At 42.1% G+C, this 21,783-nt stretch overlaps 1 protein-coding gene across 4 annotated transcripts in view; it reads left to right on the top strand.

Annotated features, from left to right (window-relative positions):
* The window catches only part of ntrk3b (neurotrophic tyrosine kinase, receptor, type 3b), a 356,045-nt gene that overhangs the window by 293,724 nt on the left and 40,538 nt on the right, over positions 1–21,783 (top strand). For 2 of the 4 annotated variants that reach the window (XM_061765463.1, XM_061765464.1), the window contains 3 exons: positions 5,855–6,027; positions 12,809–13,052; positions 13,193–13,249. In XM_061765463.1, the coding sequence (XP_061621447.1) occupies positions 5,855–6,027; positions 12,809–13,052; positions 13,193–13,249 (474 nt within the window). The remainder of the gene's footprint in view (positions 1–5,854; positions 6,028–12,808; positions 13,053–13,192; positions 13,250–21,783) is intronic. The other 2 variants (XM_061765466.1, XM_061765465.1) reach the window with 1 other exon arrangement.

Raw genomic sequence — 21,783 nt, 5'->3', positions numbered from 1 at the left:
TGCGAACCCGTAATCTACGTGTTCTATGAGGAAAGCAATAACTCCTCTCGCCAGTTCAATGATAGATGCGACCTTGCACTTAAAAAAAACCCAGAAAGACTAGAAATAATGCACAGTAAAAAAACAAAACAAAAACTCCACAGCACCAGGGGCACTGGGATTCATTTAAGGGATGCTTCAAATCAGCACCCCCAAAAATGGGCTAGAAACGCCTTGGGGGGATGAGAGTACACATTTTATTTTTGTAATTATAGGTTAGTACTTTTGATATTGGTTTGGCCAGCAGAAAAGGGCTTTAAGGCCGTGACTCTACGCCACTGATGTTAAGTGTCCATGTGCTTTTGGAAAGCATTTACTCGCCCAATATGCAAAAACAACAATAAGGGTTGCTACATTTGATCTATCTGTCTATCTGTCTGTCTGTCTCTCTGTCTGTCAAGCCGTCCATCCCTCCTTCCCTGCAGCACGGTAAACAAGTGTTTAGCGCATCACAGTTCTGAGGTTTTGGATTCTGGGTGCTTCGGGTTCCTCCAAAACTGTAAATTTTAAACATTCATAAGACAGAAAAGACCCAGACAATTAAATATAAATATATGAACTTGTATTGATATTTAATTTATTTTGCCATTAGGGGCATATTTGGTATTTGAGTCATGCAAGGGTTATTGAACGTAATCAAGGTATATTACTTTAATATTATGGTACTTGAATTAAATTACTAACCACATTTTATTAACAGGTGACTTGTAACGGTATTGAAATACATTTGTATAGTAACCCTCCTAACCCTGTATTTCTGTTAGTTAAGAGTTTTTAAGAGAAGTGTACTTGAGAATTGTGCACTTTTTTACATCTTTACTTAACTGTATTTGGCATGTCAAGTCTGCACTAAGTAGCTCATTTAATGTGGCTTCAAGTACAATACTATTTAAGTTATTGTTCAAGTTGATGATGTCATTCTGTAACTTGTGTGGCATGTATTACCAAGTAATGTGTACGGTTACGCTAATGCTCTTTTTGTACTGTGGATAAGTGATACAGTATTCCTGCCACTCAGGAGCTGCTGAAAGTAACTAAAAGAGTTACTTGCAATCTAACTTAGTGACTTTTTGCAATCAAGTCATCAGTTAAGTAACTAAGTTACTTTTAAACTCAAGAAATCAGTAAAGAGACTTTTTAAAAGAGTTACTTTTTCAAGGTAACTTTGGCAACACTGCTTACATCCATGATGAGGCTGCCTGCCTGTACACACATCCACACGTGTGCAAACACACACGCGTATACATGCACCCATGCACAGACAAACAATCGTAGCTTCATTGGGCATCCATTCAGTTAGCAAGTTCGTAGCACCTTGGCTTATACAGTATATCAACGCATGCACATGGCAAAAGCTTGTTTCTCTCATTCCAACTCAAAAAGGACAGTGACCACTTGTAACATTTCCTAGCCAGAAACAAACGTCAGCTACCTCCTAAAAATTAGTGCATGGCATGCTTATAATTATTATCGTGAACTTGCACATTAGCGCAGTAGTTGCAAGCATGAGTGGCTAGTTTGCAAACTTGGTTCTTACAAGAAAGACAATTTATTGTAGTATCATTATTCAATAAATCGTTACCCATAATTGATGCTGTAGAAGTTCTGAACCGGAGTCCTGAACATGGAGAGAAGGAGAGACAGACTGAGATGGAGAGAGTACAGGTTAAATAAAGTGATATTAGTATATTATTACATTTTATATATATATATATATATATATATATATATATATATATATATTTATTTTTTTTTTTTAAACAAGCCAATAATGTTATAACCAGCCAGTAACGTAAAACGTTATTACGTTATTGGCCAAAAGTTATGACATTATAGGTTCAGGATTTTTATTACGTTATTGGCCAGTTATTACGTTATTGGCCTATTACATTTTAAAAAGGGCAAATTTCTTACGTTATGGCCCGTTATTACGTTATGAGCTTCTAAAGATGCCTTGTCTCCTCTGCAGTTGAGTAAATAAATGTAGCCAGCCACTACATGAGGAAAAACGATATCCACATGGCCATCGTAAAAGAACACTATTGTGTTTCCACTAATTGTGTTTATTAGCCTTATTGCTATTGAAACTTGGTCCACTCTGTGGTTGACTAAATAAGTGCAACCGGTCTATGCTTGGACGAAATCAGAATATTTTTTGGGTACAAACAAAAGCCTTTACCCTACTCTAAATAAAAAATACAACTATAAAGTACTGAAGCCGTAAAATAAAATATTATTAAAAGTTTTATAAGCTCTAAATTCAGGGACAAAAGTTAAATTAAAGGCACATTGTCACGTTAAGGTTTTAACTGGACACAGAAGCAAGCGGAGGCTGAGAGGGTTGTGGTGAAAGGTTGATTGAAGAGGATATCAAGGTGAATCCCTGGGGCGTATTGGCAGGTCGTCAGAACAGGGAATGTGCGGCATGCGGTGGCGTGAGCAGGTACATGACTTGGCGGTGAGGTGGAGGAGGTCAGCAACGCAGGGAACACGGAAGGAGCACTGCGGACAAGGAAGAACACGGAGGTCAGAGGTATGGCAAAGACTGGCGTAGCTTACGTGCAGGTTTGAGAGCCGTTGTACCACAGGAGAACGGTAATACTCTGGCAGTGGAGTATTGGATCTGGTAGGCTTTTATGCAGGTGGTGATGAAGGCTGATTGCTGTCAGGTGGTGCTGATTACTGGGAAGAGAGAGAGGGAGGGAGAGAGAGGGGCGCGAAGCGCCACCCAAGCTCCAACAAACTGCAGGGCATAGCTCATGACAGTGCCCCCCTCTCAACAGACGCCTCCTGGCGTCCTGCACGGCATCCCCGGGTGAGCCGCATAAAAGTCACAAAGAAGGGAGTTGTCAAGGATCAGTTTGCGGAAAATCCAGGAGTGCTCCTCCGGACCATACCCCTCCCAATCTACCAAGTACTGGTACCCCCTTCCCCTGGGCCTCACATCGAGGATGCTCGGAATTGTGAAGGCCTGATGGTTGTCGATATTGCGGGGTGGCCTAGGGGGCACAGCCGGAGGGCTAAGAGCGCAGGTGGAGACAGGCTTGAGTAGTGACATATGGAATGTAGGATGAATTTTGAGAGATTGCGGAAGTTTCAGTTGGACAGATGTGGGATTGATGATTTTCGTGATAGGGAATGGACCAATGAAGCGTGGAGTGAGTTTGCGGAACTCTGTCTGGAGTGGGAGGTCATGGGAGGAAAGCCAAACGGACTGACCCACCTTGTACTCAGGCGTATCCGAGGCGTCAACATCCACCATGAACTGGAGGGAGGGGTCGGGATGTCGGATTATGGGAGCACTGGTGAAAAGGGTCTTGAGTTGGTCGAAGGCTTGCCTTAGAGAAATGGCTAGGTCTTTGCTGTAAACAGGGAAGAGATCATCATATTCCCCAGTTACCCGGGAGAGGTCATCAGGTGTGGCAGGTGGGTGTGGTTTACAGGAGGGTGATTATGGCAGAAAGCAGGCAGTGTGAATGGCAGTGAGGGCTCCATCCAGTGATTGACAAGTGTGTCCAGTCTATGGTGGGGTTATATTTCTTGAATTTCTTGTATTCCAAGGACTAGTGGGGTCTCAGGGGAAGGGATGACAAAAAGAGTTATGTCTTCATGGTGATTTCCAGAAATAAGCAGGGTGAATTGAACTGTTTGGTGGTTCACAGGGGATATGACTCACCTATCTAGGGCTGTGACTTTCTTGGGAGACGGGAGTGGTTGGAGAGGGCGTTGGAGCTGATATGCCAATCTTTCATGAATGAAGTTATCGTCAGCTCCGGAATCAATGAGGGGAACTATGGGTGTATTGAGAGCGGGACCAAGAATGCAAGAGGCAATGGTCATACGGGAAGAGCAGCTTGGTGAAGTAGTGGTTTGGCTCACCACGGCGCTCTCGGGTCGTGGTGAGCCTGGTCTTTTGGGCGCAAGGGGCAATGAAGTGACCGGATTTACCACAATAAATACACAGTTGCTGGGTGAAATGGCGCTGACATTCCTGAGGATCTAATCTAGTTTTACCAAGTTGCATGGGTTCATCTGGTGCAGCGGGAGGTGACGAAGGGGTAGTCGGAGGTGCAGAAGACGGGTGAGGTGCTGACGGTGCAGTGCCGATAGTGGAAATCCTTTTATGACCCCTAAACCCCCTCTCTCGTGCTCTTTCCCGCAACTGGTTGTCAAGGCGAATGGATAGTGAAATGAGTTCTTCGAGCGAGGAGAGCTTGTCCCGGGCAGCGAGCTCGTCCTTCAGCCCGTTAAGATAAATCCCCCTAAGCGCTGCGTTGTCGCATCCGTGTTCACCAAAAGTATTCTGAATTCCGCAGAATATGTGGCAGCGGAACTAGCGCCCTGAGTGAGTGTAAGGAGACGGCTGTTGGCTTCGCTGCCCTGGATGGGGTGATCAAAAACCTTCTTTAATTCAGCGGAAAAGGAGTGAAATGACGTGTGTATCGGGGAAGAGTTGTGCCATAGTGCAGTTGCCCATTTAGCTGCTTTGCCGCGTAAAAGGTTGGTGACGAAAGCAACTTTGGATTGTTCGGTGGGATAGCTTAACAGTTGTAAGTTGAAGACCAGAGAGCAATTTAGGAGGAATTGGCTGCAAGCTCCTAAGTCCCCTGAGTAGGGTTCGGGAAGAGGAACGTGAGGCTCTTTGTACGGGAAGCGGGATGGCTCGGAGGGTGCGGGCTCAGAAGGAGGACTTACGGGAGGGCGGTCGGACTGCATTCTTGAGGAAAGGAGGGAAACTTGCTCCGTGAGAGAGTGAAACGATTCCATGATCTCTTGAGGAATTTTATCCTGTTTACCTATGTGAGCGCCTTGGTGGGTGAGTGCTTGTCTTAGCGCCTCCGGGGTTGCTGGGTCCATGACGGCCAGAGTATTCTGTCACGTTAAGGTTTTAACTGGACCCAGAAGCAAGCGGAGGCTGAGAGGGTTGTGTTGAAAGGTTTATTGAAGAGGATATCAAGGTGGATCCCTGGGGCGTATTGGCAGGTCATCGGAACAGGGACCGTGAGGCAGGTGGTGCCATGAGCAGGTGGATGGCTTGGCGGAGTGGTGGAGGAGGTCAGCATGGTGGGGAACACGAAACGAGCACTGAGGACAAGGAAGAACACGGAGGTCAGAGGTATAACAAAGACTGGCGTAGCTTACGTGCACGTTTGAGAGCCGTTATACCACAGAAGAACGTTAATATTCTGACAGCGGAGTCTTGGATCTGGCAGGCTTTCATATAGGTGGTGAGGAACGCAGATTGCTGTCAGGTGGTGCTGATTACTGAGAAGAGAGAGAGAGAGAGGGAGAGACAGGCGCAAAGTGCCACCCAAGCTCCAACAAAAGAACTGCAGGACACAGCTCATGTCACACAATTAAAAGCACATAAATCTGTCTGTAAAGATAGTTACAGGATAAACATAAAAGTTGAAAGGAACGTAGGCCTGTTAAGATCTCGTATTATCATTTGTAAGCTTCTGTCCGTGTATTGATGCAAACTCAAATGTCTGCATAATACCCCCCAAAAAGTAGTAAAAGTAGAATATACAAAATCCTGTCCTAGCCCATCTTCTTCCATCGTTCTTTGCCTTGTTTTTGCAGCTCATTATACTTTTTTCGATGCTCACATCCCTGCCAAACTTTACAATGGCAAGCCACAAATTACTTCCCTGAAAAAAAAATAAAAATAAAAGCGGCAGTGTCTTATCTTGTTTCTTACCTGTTGACAGAAAGACTAGCATGGTGAGCGCCAGGCGAATGTTTTCCCAGAAGACTGACTACGTCCTTATCCTGCCTCTCTCCACTCAACATTCTTGTTTTAAAAACTATCCAGACGCTGAAGGATCCCAACCTTTCGGCGAGGAAGGACTTCCAGAGGGAGGCTGAGCTGCTGACCAACCTGCAGCATGACCACATCGTAAAGTTCTATGGCGTGTGCGTGGATGGCGACCCCCTCATCATGGTCTTTGAGTACATGAAGCATGGAGACCTCAATAAGTTCCTCAGGTCGGTTCCGTTCCTTTAAGGCTGTACCCTAAGAACCACCACCTTGCACCGTAGAAATCAACAGGATTACTAGAAATAATCAACAGAGTCAAAATAATAAGTCCACAGCTCGTTCGGTCATGCATGGGCGCATGCGGTTTTCTGCTCTTGCCAGTTGTTTATGATATCAGCCACCTTGCACAATAGAAATAAAGAGAATGACTAGAAATAATTCAAGTCCAAACAAAATGTTCACAGCACGCTCAGATACATACATGTCCGCACACAATTTAAAACTTACAATTAATGTGATCTTTCCTCTTGCCAGTCGTAACAATAAGTGCCATCTTGCGTGATAGAAATCAACATGAAAAAAAAAAACGGTCAAAAAACACAGCACACAAAGATGTGCGAATGAAATGTATGTGTCCTATATACATGCATGCAAATCAGTGGCCTTTCGGCGAAAATCGCCGTTTTGAACGCAAAATAGGCCATTTACGTGAATTGTATAGATCCAATGATTTGGTTTTTTCCCTGGGGGGGTGGCTGTTTCATACTCCTTGAACGCTGGCAGCTAGATCCATTCCACACATTTACCATCCACACACAGATGTAATTGTGAATATTACTCCGCGGCGCATTAATAGGGTTCCGCCTATGCGCTCGTGACCTGGTTTGGGTAAGTCACAGGAGTTGACGAGACCAGAAATAACCTCCGCCGCTTCTGCTGTTAAGAAGTAACGGTACTTTTACTCAGTTACAATGATCTAAATGTTGCTCGCTACTTTTATTTATCAATTGTTGCTTATTTAGCAACTATTTCGTGCGCAAGACTATGACTTCGACTTCTACATCTGGCGCGGTTTGTGCCGATCCAGTTTAAGCGCGAGTGACGTTTAAGTCTAGTTCACCAATCAAACAATAAAAGGAAGCCACATGACTTAACACAACGTCTTCTATTGGGTTTCTCGGGCATAGGTATTAAAACTAGATAAACCAGCCCGGCTGATCGTTGTGCCTATATGGCCACCGTTTTGGGAAGGTCGTCGTTACCATGAAGGCAACACCGCGCTACTCGTGTTTACATTTAGAAAAACAAAAACAACAGTTTTCATGTATTGTAGTATTTTTCTGGCACTGTCTGCCCAAACGTGGATATTTCACCTCACTTATAACATTAGAAAACACCCTGCAGTAAATTGCAGGTGTTTTTTGGGAGTTTTGACTCTGCATACACATGCACACACTCACACACATGCACACACAAAATCAGAATTTGCAAATTCACATTTTATTTTTTTCTTGATGTTCATGCCGTGGTAAAAAAAAAAAAATCTGAAGTTACTCACTATTTACTCAGTACTTGAGTAATAATTTCACTTTGTACATTTTACTTAAGTAATTTTTTTGGAGGACTACTTTTTACTTTTACTTGAGTCACATTATTGTCAAGTAACAGTATTCTTGAGTACAATATTTGGCTACTCTACCCACCTCTGGAGCGGACATCCTCTATTTCTACTCTTACGTTTAAACAACATTTTTGCTCATCAGCTCAACCAGTGTTGTATTTGTTGGACTGGTCTTTTGTATTTTCGCGTTGAGGTGCTGCGGGTCGTGGCCCTGGTTGTGGTCCCAGCAGACATCCGCGACAAGAGTTGATCCGCGAGTACATCTTGTATTAATTAGGAAACGAGTCTACAATTATCTAATTAGTTTACGGATATTAATGTTAAATGTATTAAGCGACGGAGCGATGTTAAGGATAATGTCACATGAACTAATCAATGAACTAACTTCAAATTCAGAAATGGCCAATAAAAAATATTGTATTTAATATTTTCCTGGAGGATGCGTTTGGGATTAGCCTTTGAAGTTGATAATAGTGAAAATTTGGTGAAACAGACAATGATTTTAATAAATTCTTTTCCAGAATGAGAGTGCTTAAAGAGGAGGATGCTATTCATGTGACACAGCTTTAAGCAGGCATCAGGTGCAGGTGGAGATGGGCTGGGCTCAAGTTGGAGGCCAAAACAAAAAAGCAAAGAAATTTAATTATAATCTTAAATTTGAACATCAACATGTATTTGAGCAGTGTAAATAAATGTTTTTCTGCATGAAGAAATTTTATTTTGCCTTACTGTACTCTTCAGAGTCTTCCAGATTGCTTAATTTATGTTAAAATAATAATTTAAAAAAAAATCTCTGCGGGGGCCCGGGGGAATGCCCCCAAAACCCCTATATGATGTTTTTTTTTTTTGGTCACCTTTTTCATGCCTTTGGTGTTTACACGTCTGGATATAATTAATGGCATGGCTCCTAACATCATTTATTCATGATAACGGACACCTTGCATAATAGAAATAAACAGAACTTGAAATAATCCAGGTTAAAAAAAAGTAGACAGTACGCACAATGTATGTGTCATATGATAAATGCTTTGGATTGTCTCAACAGTTATTCATTATAACCGACACCTTGCACAATAGAAATAAACAGAATGACTAGAAACAATCCAGTCAAAAGAAAAAATCCACGGCATTCTTGATCATTGCTTGGGCAATGCAAAATGCAATCGCTTCTCTCGCCAGTTGTACTATACATCAGTGATTCTCAAGTGGTGGGTTGGGACCCATAGTCATTTTGGTTGGGTCGCGGACAGTAATAAAAAATTACAGGGGGGCCTCATTTAATAACGGTACTGACACACACATTTCTAAGGGTCCGCTCTCTGACGCTCTCACTGTGCTCTGAAAGTGCAGTGTTCAGAGAGGCAGAGCGCGCTCTATTTTCTATGAATTTAAGAACGAGCGTGTTGGCCATTGGCAGGGACACAGCAGTGCGTCCGCCATATTGAATGTGTGAGTTCTGCCTGACGCTCCGGCTGCTCTGTCTCCTCAGTCAGAACGACTGGAGTGCGCTCCGGCACTCCCAGAGTGTGGTGCTCTGAATAACCGAACGGCACACTCCAACAACGTTTTGAGTTTCCGAACGTTCCAGAGTGTTGAGAGCGCGCTCGGAGTGAATTTCCGAACGTACCCAACGTTACAGACGGCGAAAATGTTTTCATGTGGTACAAGAAGACACACTCAGTTAGCGCAGTACTTTATTTATTTATTTTTTATATCTATGGCCTAGAGATTTTTACATGCAAATATTTGCTGTAATTATGATATTAGTACTGCGTTGGATGCTCAGTCATGAGTCCATCTGTCCTTGTTTTGGTTGTTTGATAAGAAGGGACAATGAGTGTAGCTCTAGACTACTAGCTGGTCACGCTAGCCGCCAACTCCTCATTGATAGCTGTGTATCATCAAATGTTGCAGTGACTCACCAATATGACATGGCACACAGGAGGGACATTAGCTGTGAAGACAAGCATCATTAAATATCAACATTGAGTCTAGGTGCACTGGACTGTATGTTCCCATTGATTCCCTGTCCCACATCCTGTGTGTTCATTCAATGTGACCACAGCTAAGGCAATCAGCCACATCTTGCACCTTGCATGAAAGTGTGTCATCATTTACTGCGTCAAAGGATTTCCCCCAGCACAAAATCTTCACAAATTCACGCACTGGGTCGTAACAAGTCGTCTTTGTCAAATATCGATCAAACTTCAAATACCAGCAGGAATTTGGACACACACAGACGCACACAAACACACACAGACACAGACACATAAACGCTTTGGTTGAGTGCGTGGGTGCAGATTTCCATGCTCAAAGGAGCTCCAGTGTACTTACATCGCATCGCTTTTGTCAGAGTTCAGAGTTCATCATCAGAATTAAAGCTGATGAATCTCCAAATGACTCGGGTGAAAAGAATAATATCAGCAATCTGTACCATCATAATTAAAGCCTAGTTCATCATCAGAATTAAAGATGAGTTCATTATTAGATTACATGGCAATCCAAAGCTTCACTTGATGCCCCTTCTTGTCAAACACCTGTCACAGATGATCCCAGCGAAAGTCCTTTTTGACCAAATGTTGACTATGTTACTTGCTGAGAGTCCTATCATGCCAACAAACACTGGAAGTGTAACCCTAAGAAAGTAAAATTAGAGCAAAACCATTAATTGGCTCTCAGTTAATTGTGCAGGTGCACCCAATGAAGTGTGCGAGTATTTTGTCCAACAATTGACATCGCCCCCTGTGGGCAATTAAAAGTAATACGGGCTTAATGCCAACTAATGCTGATGGATGGGCGGAAAACTGGATCCCTGTCTTTTTTTAGCATTAGTCGAATTGTCAGTCAGCAACTACATTTCAAAAAGGGGCAAAACGCTTTTAATAAGACAAGATGGTTGTCTAAAAATAAGTTTTTTATTTAATTTAATGACATGAAAATCACTCGTCGTGCGTGACACACATGGCAAGACAGCGAAGCCTCTGCTCGTCTTCTCGCATTAGAGACTCATTATTAGCCTCGCTCTCTGAGCACAAAACCTTTAATTGGCCTAAATGTGACAGATGGAAACAGAATGACAGCCCGTGTGTGTGTTTGTCTGTCCCTGTGCACTGTATTCGACTTGTAATCACAGCGAGAAGAAGGTGATAAAGACAGCGGGATCTTCACGCCAGGAGTTCGGGCGGTGGGAGTCGTCGTGGTTACCCATAAATGTGAAAAAATATTAAATGGAAATGAGCGCTTAATCTGCACTTGACACAGCCGTGGGACCTCAAAACAACTCTTCATGGGGCGAATGGCATGATTAGAAACTCCTCTCAAACCTCAAAATGACTGATAACAATGGTGAATAAATCAGAATTAAAGCTGATGAAACTCAAAATGGCAACATACTTGTTAAATGCAGCACGTGAACAGTTTCTCATCAGAATTAAAGCCATTATCAGTATATAAGGCAGAGTTAATTGTCTGAATTTAAGCTAAAGAACTTCAGAATAGGCGGCACGGTGATGGATGGTTAGGACATCTGCCTCACAGTTCTGAAGACCGGGGTTCAAATCCCGGCCCCGCCTGTGTTGCCATTCATTCAAATGAAGGTTTATTAACCTTAAAATGACTCTGGCGAAAGAGTTGCTACAAAAGCTGCACCCAGTTTCTTATCAGACTCAAAACGTAGTTTGCATCATAATTAAAGGTGTTATTGTCATTCGAATGAAATCTGAAGAACTCAAAATGACTCAGGAGAAAGAGTTGATAATAATGGTACGTACACAGTTTACAATCAGAATTCAAGCAGAGTTATCCATCATCAATAACGCCAAGTTCATCAAAATAATTCAAGTTGATGAAGCTGAAAATTGCAGTCAAAATAGTTGAAAACAGCAGTGCCTGCGCAATTCGTCATCAGAATTAAAGCCAAGTTCATCGTCCGAATGAAAGCCGATGAATCTCCGAGATTGCAATTTTAGAATTAAAGCAGAGTTCATCATTCGAATAAAAGCTTGTGAATATCAAAATGACTCAGGTGAAAGAGTTAGTACCATAAGTGTGTACAGATTTTATTGTAACAATTGAAGCAGAGTTTCTCATCTTAAATAAAGGAGCTTGTTATAGGAATAAAAGATGAAAAACCTCAACGGCTTTCATCAGAATTCAAATTGAATACTTGTCAATTCTTCAGATATATTTATATATATATCAGCTGATTGACAGACATTCTAAGATTAGTTTACGCTCTTTTTGTGCCTTAGTTCTGAACACTTCTGTGTAATATTCCACAGTCTCCACTTTGCTGCAAAACTTTCATGTTTTCACTGCCCTCAGTCTCCTCACAAGTAAAATTGCCGTAGCGAGAAATGACGTAAATAAACACACGTTATTGTTCGTGTACCATCTCGCTGTGCCTTGGCTCCGGACACTGCAGTGTTATACTGTGCAGTCTCCACTCCACTGCAGTGCTCTGTTTTCTCGCTGCCCTCCGTCTACTGCCAAAAAAGATTGTTGTGGTTACAAATGGCATATACAGTATAAACACACATGCTAACATTTGCTTACACTCTCGATGTGTCGTAGCTCTGAAGACTGCCATTTTATAGTCCACAGTCTCCACTTTGCTGCAGTGCTTCATTTTCTCCCTGCCTCAGTCTCCTTGCAAGTAAAATTGCTGCGGCTAGAAATGACATAATAAACACTCACGCTACATTACCTTATCCCGTCACTGTACCTTATCTTGGAACACTGCTGTGTTACTGTATATGGCAATGTTTCCAATTTGCTGCAGTGCTGCATTTTCTTGCTGCCCTCAGTCTTGTGCAAATTAAATGGGTGTGGCTAGAAATTATATAAACACACGCTAAGATTAGCTTCCCCTCTCACTGCGGTCTTCGCTCTGGAGCCTGTTGTGTTATACCCAGTATTCACTTTACTGCAACACTATGTTTTTTCACTGTCTTCGTTCTCCTGTAGAATAGAATTGCCACATCATTGTAATATTTGGGGATATGGAACGAGAAATGACCTAAACCAACAAACTATGTTAGCCAAAATTGTTGCCGGTTGATTAGCTGTGGACGCTGCACTATTTATTATACTATGCAGTCTCCACTTTGCTGCAACACTTCCTCAATCTCCTCTCGAGTAAAATTGATGCATTATGGTAACTTTTGGACATTAAAATAAAACACGTAAAACACTACGTTTTGATCCCAAGTGAAAAGCATTTGGCAGATGGGCAGTTAGATGCTACCTAAAAGCTAACATAGCAGGCTATGTTTTTACTGTCAGTGCTTCTTTTTGTCAAACAGCACACACAAATGCCAGTCACAGATGGTCCAAATGCAAGTCCTTTGTTCCCAAGCTTAACCAGCATAACGTTGTCCTCAACACAGAGCCCACGGCCCGGACGCCCTTATCCTTGTGGATGGCCAGCCGCTGCAGTCCAATGGCGAGCTGGGCCTCTCCCAGATGCTGCACATTGCCTCCCAAATCGCATCAGGCATGGTCTACCTGGCCTCGCAGCACTTCGTCCACAGGGACCTGGCCACCCGCAACTGTCTCGTGGGTAACGGCCTCTTAGTCAAGATCGGCGACTTCGGCATGTCGAGGGACATCTACAGCAGCGACTACTACAGGGTAAGTTGGACGGAGTCTTCAATTTATGCAACACTTGGGCATAGCAACACTAGCACGCGTTACTTGAATTTGGTTGTGGAATTTCTGCAATGATGAAATAATTTCTCAAGGAAAGATTTTGTTCGTCGTCTTTATTTCAGGAGCAAAAAGCAAACAAAAAGGCAGCTGCCGCTGGACCACACAAGGCTCAGCACAAAGTGAGATACAATAATTGATACAGTTGCATAATAAAGCTATTCATGTGGCATATTAAGGTTCCAGTATGTGTGTCATATTTCGAATTGTTGTGGCATATTAAGGTTCTGTATGGCATATCAAAGTTATGAGTAACATGTTAAAGTTATGTGTGGCATATTAAGGTTATGTGTTGAATGTTAAAGTTATGATCTTTCTTTTAAAATAAAAGTTTGAATGTGTGCTATATTACGGTTATGTTGGCATGTTAAGTTTGTTTGTACTATGTCAAAGCCATGTGTGGTATATTAAGGTTACGGATGAGATATGAAGGTTATGCCTGTCATATTAAGGTTATATTGGCATATTAAGTTTATGTATGTCATGTCAAGACCATGTGTGTGCCATATTAGGGTAATGTAAGTCTTAAGTGGTGAAGCAGCATGTGGCTCATTTCCCAAGGCTATTCTTTGCAGCATTTGTGGCGTATAGAAATTGTGGGAGGCACGCCTAATAAGTTTATATATGCCATGTCAAGGCCATGTGTGGCATATCAGAATCAGCGAAATCAGAATCAGCTTTATTGGTAATTGTAGCGTATATTGGCGTTTGGATAAACTTGACTTATTTAAGAAATAAATTTGTCGAAGCAGCGACGCCTGCGTTTAGCGTTATTTGACGCTTAATGGTGTAATCAATCTATTTGTCTCATAAAGGGCACCGCGTCTCTTTTTTTAAATGTGTAAAATGTAGAGAAAGCGACGAGAAACCTTTTATCACTCTCATAATAAAGGTTGCTACACTGAGGAAATAAGAGTTCTAGATTACAGAGGTCTCATGGTTAAACTCCAAAATACACATACATTTTTTTATAGAATATTTAATGAAATCTACGAGGGATCTATAGGGAAACACACAGAGGGGTCTAACTACAAAAAGAAAAGACGAATAATGGTGAAAGAAAGAAAAATAGGCATACGAAAAAGGAAATAGGACCTTGTGTGTTGCGGGGCTAAAGTTGAAAATGTTAGCGTTTAATGCGTTGAGTCAGCGCGATAGAGGGCAAAGTTGGGATTTTGTGTGAACTTAGTATTTTCCCAAAAATGATTAGGCACTAATTTTGTATATACTGGCAACGATTTATATGTGCTACTCATGACCGTAGATCAGCTGGTCTTTGGGGTGGTCTGTCTCCTCGCAGCTCAGAAGGAAACCGAAGCAGGTTTGGTTGAACAAGGAGATGCACAAAAATAAAACAAAAACAAAAGAGGCAGAAGAAGAAAAAGGGAAGTGGTTCGTCACGCTTTCGTTGGGAGAATATGACCGTCTCTCTTCCTGCCTCGCTAGTAATTTCAGAGCGATCACGCTTGGCTGAAGCGTATCTGTTACTTTGGTAGCAACCACTCTGATTGCCTAGTTACGATCCACGGAGGCTGGGAACCCAAGTCTGCCGTGCCGGAGGAGCCTCAGCGTGGAGGACAGGAGCCAAGAATCCAGAAATGAGGGATAGAAGGCGGAAGTTAAGGGTTAAATACACAAGATGTGTGTCTAAGGCACAGGAAGTGGCCCATCAGCTTAAATTTAGTCTACAATTTTGACCCATAAAATGGGTTTAAAAATCATATAGTAATATAAAATGCTCCCAACTTTGTACTCTTACTCATAGATGAAGGATATAGAATGATTGTTTAAACGTTTCTCTTGGCAAATCAATGGTTTATGGTTCAATGCAACACGTCATAGTGTTCGGCTTCAAATCAAGACAAACAGTTCTCAAAATCTCGCAGCTAGACCTGTAAAGTTGTCACGACACAGGCATCAAGGCATACATTTGGAATATTTCTGCAGAGTTCGTGAAATATCAGAACAGACATTTTATCTTCAGTTAACAAAACCCAGAATGGAAGTCCACATTGCAGTAACTCTCGAACACCAGCGGGTGTCGCCTGTGTCCCAGCAATTATTCCCAGTGGCCGTTTGGTGGCGCCTTGCGTACATATTTTAATATTAAGAAAATAGTTCATTGCTGTATTTTCGTTCTGTTGTCGATCTGTCCCAGCTTGTTTTATTGGGGAGAGGATCCCCCAACCTTTTGTTCGCTATCTTCCAAATAAGGAAAGGAGTTTTTGAAGACAGGAATCCAGATTTGACAGGAAGCTGCTAATTAGGTTAAGGTCCAGCAGGCGTCCTTTTGTGGCCCTCTCGCACAGCAGGGTCGCAGGGAGGAATGCAGAGTCTATGAGTTGTGGCGGGTGTTGCTATGACAACTGGGTCAGAGTCACTACAGTAAGTATGTAATAAGACACAGAGGGAATTTGTCTCCGGTAGTTGGAGCCACTCTAGTATGACAACAGACAGCCACTATGACAAAATATACATTTAGAACGTAGAAAACAGGTGTGGAGAGTCATTGAGCAATCAATGTGTACGACGAGTGTGATGATGCTGATATAATGGCAATTGTGCAAATGATGCAGTCCTCAAGCAATTTAGAGAAATTTAAAGTGACTAAAAGTGCAATGATCTGGTACCGTGACGATTGTGCAAATGGTGCAGAGAGTTCTAAAACACATAATTAGGCAGTAGTAATCAACAACAGTGTGCAAATAGTGCAACATGATAAAACAGTGACTGCACGAATAATGTAAAAGTGTCGCGACATAGATGGGCAAATTTGGCGGCATGTTGCAATGAAATTGTAAGTCAACTGTTTAGGAAGTAAATGGCAGAAGGGAAGAAGCTGTTGGAATGTCTGCTGGTTTTAGCTTGCATTGTTTGGTAGCGTCTACCTGAGGGAAGGAGCTGGAATAGGTGGTGACCAGGATGTGGAGGTTCTAAGAGGATTTTGCATGCCCTTGTCTTAGTTCTGGCAGCCTGCAAGTCCTCAAGAGTGGTTAGATGGGTAACAATATTTTTTTCAGGCAGTCTTGACTGTCCGTTGCAGTCTGATTTTTTCCTTCTTTGTGGCAACACCAAACCAGACTGTGATTGATGAATACAGGACCAATTCAATAACCACTGCGTAGAATTGCCTCAACATCTCCTGTGGCAGACCGTGTTTCCTCAGAAGTCACAGGAACTACATCCTCTGTTGGGCCTTTTTGAATATATTTGTTGGTTTCCCACTTCAGGATCTGAGAGACTGTAATTCCCAGGAACTTTAAGGTCTCAGGCATGATGGTGTTGAACGCAGAGCTGGAATCCCCGAACAGGATCTTCTCGTAGGTCCCTGTGCCGTTGAGGTGTTCCAGGATGAAGTGCAGTCCCATGTTGACTGCGTCACCCACAGACCTGTTTTCTCGATAGGCAAACTACAGGGGGTCCTGCAGGGGTCCTGTGACTCTCTTGAGGTGGTCCAGCATGAGGCGTTCAAAGGATTTCATGACCACAGATCTCAGGGCGACAGGTCTGTAGTCATTCAGTGCTTAAATTGCAGGTTTCATGGGGACTGCAATGATGGTGGAGTGTTTGAGGCAGGATAGGACTTCAGACAGTTCCAAAGGTCTAGTGAAGATCTCTGTGAAAACTGGAGCTAGCTGGTCCACGCAGACTTTCAAGCAGGAGGGGGACACACTGTCCAGGCCTGCGGCTTTGTTGATCTTTTGTTTTTTAGAGACACGTTTGACCTCCTGTTTGTGAATGGTCAATGCAGAAGGGGGGTCAGATGTGTGATGGTGGTCGTCAGCGGTGCGGCTGGTTGGGTGTGGGGTATGATAGTGTCTTTTTCAAATCTGCAGTAGAAAGTATTCAAGTTGTCAGCCAGTCGTTTATTGTTCTCCACTTGGGAGGATGATCACTTGTAGCTGGTAAGCATTTGTAATCCTTGCCAAACTGATGCAGTCGTTAGCAGCAAACTGGTTTTCCAGTTTCTGCATAATTTCTCTTTGCGATGTTGATTTCTTTTTCCAGATGGTTTCTGGCCTGATTCTACAGGGCTCTGTTCCCACTCAGACCTGCTTCCTCTTTAGGCTTGTGAGGTTGTTGGCTTGTTGTTATTTAACGTGTGAAATGTCTTTATTGGTACACACACGTTTTCACAGAAGCTGATGTAGGATGGAATAGTGTCCACATATTCAGCCAAGCTGCCAGTTGAAGTTTCAAAGACACTCCAATCTGTGCAGTCTAAATAGTCTTGAAGTTCCATCTTAGCTTCATTAGTCCACTTCTTCACTTTTTTCACCACAGGCTTCGCACATTTAAGTTTGTGTATGTTGGTATTAAGTGAATTAAACAGTGATCAGACGAGCCCAAAGCTGCGTGGGGAATGGCACGGTACAAGTCCTTCAGCATGGTATAGAAGTGGGCTGGAATGTTGTTTTCCCTGGTGGGACAGTCAATGTGCTGCTTGTATTTAGGGAGTTTGTGGTTGAGTTTTGCTTTGTTAAAGTCCCCAAGAATAATCATGGGTGAATCTGGGTGCTTTTTTTCCAAGTTCGTTTAATTGGTCAGCCAGTGTTTGCAGTGTGACGTTCGTGTTAGCCTTTGGGGGGCACCCGCAAGTATGAATGAAGCAAAATCGCGTGGCGAATAGAATGACGTACAGTTCAAAAACAGTGAGTCCAAGTCCCGGGCTGAAGTGTGTGCTGAGCTCTGTGACATCAGTACACCATTTTCTGGTGACGTAAAAGCATATCCCACCACCTTTTTGTTTTCCCCGATAGCGCCGTGTCACGGTCCGCTTGGTGTAGTTGGAAGCTGGGCAGCGATACAGCACCATCGGGGATGCATTCACAAACCCAAGTCTGTGTGAAGCAGAGAGCGGCAGAACGTGCAAAGTCTTCACTAGTCTTTGTGAGGAGATGAAGTTCGTCCATTTTGTTGGGTAAGGAGCGTAAATTTGCTCGGTGAATCGACAGAAGCGGCGTTCAAAATCCTTGCTATCGAAGCTTAACTTGCACTCCGGCACGTGTTCCTCTGTGGAATTGTCTTCGCCTCCTCCTCCATGCGCCATAGAGTGCGACCGCTCCACTCGTGAGCAAACCCAGAGAAAAAACTGTGGATTTGTGAAAGTTGGTGAAAAAAGGTTTGGAGTACATTCCCTAATGTTTAGTCTAGTCTTCCCTAGTGTAAGTAAGTCACTTAATGTCTTCAAAGACAATAGTAGAGAATGCATTGCTGAGGCGTCCACCATTGTAGGCGCCATTATCAAGGTTACAGGTTACGTTTGAGGTAATGGGTGGGGGCATATTCACGTTATGTATGGCATGTCAAGGCCATGCCTTTGGCATATTAGGGTTTTATGTGCCATATTAATGTAATATAAAGCAGGTTCAGACGATGCGTGGAATATTAAGGGGTAAAGCAACATGTGGCTCATTGCTCAAGGCTATTCTTTGTAGGCTACAATCCTTTTAACTGTAAACAAGTATGTGTGTGATCCTGACGCAGCATCAATGTTTTGTTCTAGAGTAGGGCTGCATCTATCGGATGTTTTTCAGAATCATTTATTCCATCAATTAATGGAATATTCAGCACAAAATGTATTTTGTATTGAAGGTAATTTCAAAGTATTTTTTTTCAATTACTGTTTATTCACTACTTATTGTTTATTTGGTATTATGTAATGATTAAACAAAACCAAATAAACAACTAATTTCAGATAAGAGGGAGTGATTTACTCGCCAATGTTTTGATATCTGAGAGCTATTTCTTGGGTACTGATTAATGTGAAAGGCAAATAGTTTGATATACTATACCCTTCTGAGGCTGCTTCAGATTCAACTACAGTACATGTCAGTTACAGGTTAATCATACTGTGGCTGCAAATAATTAAAGACTATTTTTGTATTAGATTTAACTATATATATTTTTTTTTTTACTGGTTATTGGTTTGGTCCGTAATGTCTGCCAGAACATAGGCAAAAATGTGGATTATGTTGATGAAAAAAAAAAAAAATCAGTCTGCTTTCATGGAGGACTACGGAAATCATAGACAATATTTACTGTTGAGAGGCACATATCAGAGGATTGGGACAATGTTAAGTTAAACAATGGCTCGAAACAATTTATTTACAAAATGGTTTTCGATGTATTTGATAAATCAATTAGTTGTTGATTAATGGATTCATTGTTGAACCTCTTTTTACGTGTGTTCGCAGCTGCAGTGCTAGTCAGAGGAACTAGCATGCTGCATTTTGTGTGTCTGTTCTGTACAACTTCTCAACTGCGTCAAGTAAATTTTGCCAAACAAAGGTGACGTTTTTTTTTCTTTTTTAAAAAAAAAAAAACTGAATGGAAGGTACAAAAAACAACAGCTGGGCCCATATGGACCTCACCTTGGGGATGGGTGAGTAATTTAGCACACATTGAATAATTTACATGGAAATTTGAGCACGATGACTTTGGGTTCGGTAAACTGTTCTTCACCATCTGTGGAGTGATTAAAAGTGAGTATTTGGTTGGAGCTGAGGGATTGCAGGACAGGGAAAGCTTTACTGCGGATGCTTTCAGTTAAAAAAGACTAAAAAAAACTTGTTGACAGGTTTTTTTTTTACCCAGTGCATCTGTGCTTCATCCTGGAGTGGAGGAAATTGGTACCATAACCTGTTTTCAGTGCGACAGGGCCACACACACGCACACACACACGCGCACACACACACGCGCACACACACACACACACACACACACACACACACACACACACACATTGATATATATATATATATATATTGTCTGTATTTATTTGGTTTTTCTTTAACTGACATTAATGGCATGAGTTTTTCACATACTGTAGTTCTCCACACAGATTTATTTTAAAACAACAATTATGCCGATTGGGGATTATTTTTTTATTTTATTTTTTTTAGCTAATAAATTAATTATTGCACGAATGCACAAAGCAAGGTCCATAAAGACACGGATTAGAGCGTTTGGTGTGGATGAACTTGACTGGCCTGCACAGAGTCCTGACCTCAACCTGATAGAACACCTTTGGGATGAATTAGAGTACAGACTGAGAGCCAGGCCTTCGCATCCAACATCACTGTGTGATCTCACATATGCGCTTTTGGAAGAATTCTCAGAAATTCCCATGAACACACTCCTAAACCTTGTGGAAAGCTTTTTCAGAAGGGTTAAAGCTGTTATAGCTGTAAAAGGTGGACCGATGTCATATTAAACCCTATTGATGATGAAGGGATGTCATTTCAGATCATATGTGAGTCAAGGCAGATGAGTGAATACTTTTGGCAATATAGAGTAGGTATCTATGGATGTATACTTTCATTCATTCATTTGTTTGTTCATTTATTTATTTGTTTAAATATCTATTCAATTTTGCCTCCATTTTGTTCTGATACATGATTAATTTGCAATTCATCTGCAATTGATCAACTAAGAAAGAAATCTTTGAATTGGACAGCAACCATATTTATCCTTTTTTTAATGTTCACCTGTCATAGAAATGGCAGTGAATCAGCTCTAAAAGCTCTGTGGGAGAAATTCATGATAAACCTGTGAATCTGTGCACCAACCTCTCATGGAGAAAACTAAGAATACTGTAACAGCATCACGTTTTTCTTCCTCTCACCACACTGCACCAAAAGAAACTGAATTTTGTGTCAACACCAGAGAATCAGAATGCTCATTAAATATGGACCACTTTCTGCATGCCCAGCATGAAAGCGCAGCCTGGTAACCAAGGCGTCTATTTGGCATCTTCAGTGTCGACTGTGCAAATATTTCCGCGTCCATTCTCCCCTGGTCTCCAGGGACGTGCCGTGTGCAAGAATTTAGTGTCATTGCAATTCCGAGCATGTCGTCCAACACGGTTAGCATTCCTCTAGTAGCCTCTTGGGCTTGTTTGTGCTCATTACGACAACCTGGCGGGGTTTATTACTGATTTGACCTAGTTTAATTAATTTCTAATAACAGAAGGACTATTTATGTCTCCTGGCAGAGTGGCAAAAGCTAACAGCACTACACTGGAAAATTATGCATTAGAACACATACAAAATATGCAAAATCCTGTAGAGAGAAAAATTTGAGGATAAGGAAGGAAACAAAAGTAAAACTGAAACAGATCATTCATTGCATCTCAAATTACTTTTTACATAGCAGTAGTTGTTTTTTTTGGGGGGGGGGGGGTTAATGCAATGCAAATTGAATGAATCATCAACCCATAATGCACATGCACAATGGAAACAAGGCCCTTTCAACCCGATAAGCTTAGATATTTCTCAATTTTTTTACTTTTTTGGGTGATTCTAAAAAGGCATGTTTTAATGTTAAACGGACTATGCGGGCGACTGCATAGCTTTATCAAAATTCTGCATTCATCAAGGCTATTTTTGAACATTTGTTGTTTTCCGAGCAGTCTAGGGTGTAGTCAACCTTTCACCCAAACTCAGCTGGGGTAGACAGACTCCAGATCCCCGGGACCTAGAGCAGGATAAGCAGACTAGAAAATAGATGGTTGGAAAATGTTATTATTATGCAGACAACAGCCAAGCCTTATCCAAGGCCTGTATAAAGCAGTACAGCCTGGATACAATACATCATCAACCCATAATGGTTTGTGCACCCCAAAATGGCCGCCCCCTCTGTTTTTCTTGTTGAA

Source organism: Phyllopteryx taeniolatus, chromosome 2 (assembly GCF_024500385.1).
Source record: "Phyllopteryx taeniolatus isolate TA_2022b chromosome 2, UOR_Ptae_1.2, whole genome shotgun sequence".
In the NCBI taxonomy this organism is placed as follows: Eukaryota; Metazoa; Chordata; class Actinopteri; order Syngnathiformes; family Syngnathidae; genus Phyllopteryx; species Phyllopteryx taeniolatus.
The sequence above is the reverse complement of the archived record's forward strand: the minus strand, read 5'-3'. Positions and strand labels throughout refer to the sequence as shown.